The following is a 4,121-nucleotide window of genomic DNA, read 5'->3' as shown; positions in this document are numbered from 1 at the left end:
CCCACATTTTAAAAAAAAAAAAAAACAGAAAAAGGAAAGAAAGAAGGAAACAGAGAAAAGAAAAGCCAACGCAACAACACACACTCTCTCTCTCTCTCGTGTGCCGGAAGGTCGGTAGAGACTCTCTCTCTCTGTCTCTCTTTCTTTCTTCGTTTGGTTGTTTGGGTTGCTGCATCCCCATCTTAGGGTTTCGTCGTTGACGCGCCCTTTTTACTCTTTTGCCCCTCTCCGCTTCAATGGACTCCGATTCCTGGATTTCCGCGCGTCTCTCCACCGCCTCACGCCGTTACTATTCTCGATCTGGTGAACTTCCCATTTCCTTCCTCTTTTCATCCATTTCTTATTTCTTAATTTAATAATTATGTGTCATTAATTTTGATAATTCGTGTGTGTTTGTTTGTGGTTTCGCTTGTAGATCTGTATGTTGGCGGTGTTCACGAGGATTCCGATGGCGGAGGTGGCGGTGGCGGAGGAGGAGGCGATGATTTCAGGGCGGAGTTTCTTTGCCCCTTTTGTGCCGACGAGTACGACGTCGTTGGACTCTGCTGCCACATTGACGAGGACCATCCTCGAGAAGCCAAAAACGGGGTACCTTCCCTTTTTTTTGTTCTCTCTTAAATCTCTGTCACATTTCCATGTTCGAAATTTTGAGCTTTTTATCTTTTCTTCGTCCCTACTTTAATGTCTGAATACGATGGCGCCACCTTTTATTTATAATTTGATTTTTGAACTTGGAATAAAAAAGGTGTAAAAATGAAGGTGATAGTGTCTCGTTTATGACATAACGAAAATTATTCTACTAATGTCGTATTTAAGCCTAGCAGTAATGAGTGGAAAAAGGAATTCGCCTAAAGTTGTTTGGTCACAGTAGAAGTGTAACGTGATCTCTACCATACTATCTTTGAAATTTACCGAGCAATTCCTAGGACTAAAGGGGGTGGACCTTAGGCATTTTGTTTGTACCTTACTCATATGCCTGTATTGTATGGTCTTGATAACAGTCACTTTTATCCATTTTCTTAAATTTATTCTGGCTGTCTTGTTACAACTTGTAGATAATGGAATATGGATGCTAGAGGAGTGGTCCTGTTTGGGTTAGTGAGGGTGACTGCTAGATGAGTGAAAGAAAAGAGAGAGAGAGAGAGAGAGAAGGGAGGGGTTGAGAGGTGGGGAGTGTAGTGTATTTGGTTCTTACGCAAGTTGTTTTTGTGTGCTGAAATAACGTTTCTGCAATTATTTTGTAATTTTTGTTTGATGGTGCACTCACACCCAAATTTGTGGTGCTTGGTTTTTTGTGAATTATGAGTTATATATAATACCAAATTACGAGGGCGTTCTTTCTTTTCTATGTTTTTTTTTTTTTTGTTAACATTGCATTGGCTGAGGTGTTATGGCTTTTTTCGCTTTTGTTTTTCTATGTTCTGACTTGTGGTTTCCTCGGGTTTCTTATATTCTCAGGTGTGTCCAGTCTGTGCGAAAAAGGTGGGGATGGATCTTGTCGGACATATTACTACACAACATGGGAATTTTTTAAGAATATCCTTTTTACTAGTTGGTTTCCTTTATGGTTCTTCTTCTTCTTGTTTTCATTTTCTCCCTAGATATACTAGAACTGTGCATGTTTTTTTACCAAATGTCTTATATGGATGATCTCTGTGCAAAAAAAATCTGGTTTTGGACGAGTTTTCGTTCTTTTTCAGTTATGTCAAAAGAGGGAGTCCAAAAGAATGAAAGTTTATGCCAAAAATTTATTTATGCCCGCCCCTCAACATAAATGACCGGCTGCTTAACTATAATGGAGTTTTGTTTACACTGAGAATGTTGTGTGGGATGAATTTTGGGCAGTTAAAAGCCAATAAAGACATAGTTCAGCTTTTTGTAGATGAGGATTCTTAGATGTATAAGTAGGCACACTAGCTAGATAGTATTAAACACGTGATCTATGGTAAGGTACTATGATCTGCCGTCATTTGATCCATGTTGCCGATTTAGTTGTTAGTTTAGATGCAGGGGAGTTACTTGCCTCATGTATGTTTTCTCATGAAACTTGTTTAGATGTGACTAGTCATCATATGTAGTTTATATTACTTTACCGTTGTTAGAGGCTAATATCTTGTACTGTCTCTGAAGACCCTGTTCTTCCCATGTGATTTTGTAGGCCTCTGTTCAATCAATGTGAATTATGAGTAGGTGTATAAAACAACTGTGTTCTGGAACACATATTCTATTTGTCTACTATTGCCTAACTACCTGGTTCCTACCTCCAAGTATCATTTTGTGCAAATCTTTTAAATTGCTTGGTTTAGTTTAGATAACCATGCCAGACTGGAGGCTACAAAGATTTTCCTTAACTAATAATTACGTGCAGCGAAAAAGGAGGCTCAGGAAAGGAAGCTCTAGTTCAACATTTTCTATATTTAGAAAAGAATTGAGAGAAGGAGCCTTGCAGTCCCTTCTTGGAGGTTCTTCCTTCATATCTTCCTCCAATTCTGAGCCAGATCCTCTGTTGTCGTCATTCATTTTTAACCCAGTTTTATCCGATGAGTCTGAAAGTGCACAACCTTGTCCTTCCATTGAAGCTGCCCTAGTAAAAGAAAGCTCAAATAAGAGTTCCTTGGAAAGGTAGGGGTGCTTATATTGTTTTATGCTTAACCTTTTCTTTGTTTCAGAAATTGTGTGTTAAAAATGTTTCATGTTGGATGCTAACCATGTTCTATGATCAATTTTGCCTTTTCTTCTTGTTTTTGGAGACTTGAAAGTATATGCGAAACGTAATGGATGGCATTTGTAATGGTATGTTTGGTTGCCGGGTAAAACTCAGGTGGAAATTTTCATGGATAAACTCCATGGGGATTTTTACACAGGTGTTCATCTATAAAATTTTTCACCCGTTTTTAGCCCCCAAGTCCCCAACCAAAAACACCTTGAGCGATGCCTTGGTTTCATGTGTCTGAAGTCTTGAGCTGTGATTACAGATTGACAATATAATCATGCTGGCATTCTCTCATACTGCGTCGTCGTCGTGTTCTAATTCTTCAATATTATGTCATTCACCAATCAAAACTAGTTCAGATTTTCTCCCACTCTTGTCTGACAATTAGTTGTTTATGGTAACAGAAAACCTCAACAGGTACAGCTGTCAGCCGAGGATAAAGTAGAGAAAGCGCGGAGGTTTGAGTTTGTTCAAGGGCTGCTCATGTCGACAATTCTTGACGATAACTTATAACTGAAATTTATGGCTCGTTATGCTACTATTATTACTATTGTACTAGGAGCAGGAGCTATATGTATTAAGCACCAGAGGAGAAGTGGGAGTTCGAGTTTGTTGAGGAAGATGATAGAAGTGGGAGTAGCTAGATCAAAGAAAATATGTAATGTATCTAGAGTTATGTTCATAAAATGCAACAATGGGAAGGAACCTTTGTTATGCTGCTTGTGTAATATGCTAGTTCAATGCAAATGAAATAAAATTTATGTGGCGTACATGGCACCATAGAATGTAGATGCAGTAGAATTCAGACCCATCATCACCCATGTTAGTTTATTTTTTAAAGAGGCTATCCAATACTTTCCCCATAAACCAAAATCGGGTGCTCCTGTGCGAAATACATTATTAATGTATATAAATGAATTCGTGAGTGATAGAGACGGCTTTACCCTTATATACTTGTTAATCTGAGTTCTGAAGTAAAGGGAATATCTAATAATTGAGATATTGAATCAACGGAACATTAATTAGGCATAGGTTCAATTTGGATGCATGAATATTGTAAAATATTTGAGTGTTTTTTTGGTTGGTTAAATTATATCATGAGAGGTTCAAATCCCAGACTTCTATACCTCATTACCTCTAATAGAGGGAAGGGGATATAACTGTTATTAGAGCTACAACTCATCATATCAGTTATTGAACCACATTTGTTACTGACTTACTTTGGATAATTATTCTTAAGCAAATGGGCTATTTCGAAAAGCATTCCGAACCAACATCTTTATGTTGAGCTTCTTACCGTGTAGATCAGCGAGTATTTTTCACCCCTTATCTATATATCTGGATTTCTGTTTGCCAAAACCCTAAATTTCTGAAGGGTTGGCTGCATCTTTTTTTTTCCCTTTAAATA

At 38.0% G+C, this 4,121-nt stretch overlaps 1 protein-coding gene across 1 annotated transcript; it reads left to right on the top strand.

Annotated features, from left to right (window-relative positions):
* Nucleotides 1-48: 48 nt before the first annotated feature.
* Nucleotides 49-3,483, top strand: LOC107483490 (protein DEHYDRATION-INDUCED 19 homolog 7). Its single transcript, XM_016104106.3, has 5 exons — nucleotides 49-303; nucleotides 416-588; nucleotides 1,459-1,536; nucleotides 2,363-2,622; nucleotides 3,118-3,483. Exons 1-5 carry the CDS (start codon nucleotides 237-239, stop codon nucleotides 3,224-3,226), a joined length of 687 nt encoding a protein of 228 aa, XP_015959592.1. The 5' UTR covers nucleotides 49-236; the 3' UTR covers nucleotides 3,227-3,483.
* Nucleotides 3,484-4,121: the final 638 nt, after the last annotated feature.

This window comes from Arachis duranensis, chromosome 4, assembly GCF_000817695.3.
Source record: "Arachis duranensis cultivar V14167 chromosome 4, aradu.V14167.gnm2.J7QH, whole genome shotgun sequence".
In the NCBI taxonomy this organism is placed as follows: Eukaryota; Viridiplantae; Streptophyta; class Magnoliopsida; order Fabales; family Fabaceae; genus Arachis; species Arachis duranensis.
The sequence above is the reverse complement of the archived record's forward strand: the minus strand, read 5'-3'. Positions and strand labels throughout refer to the sequence as shown.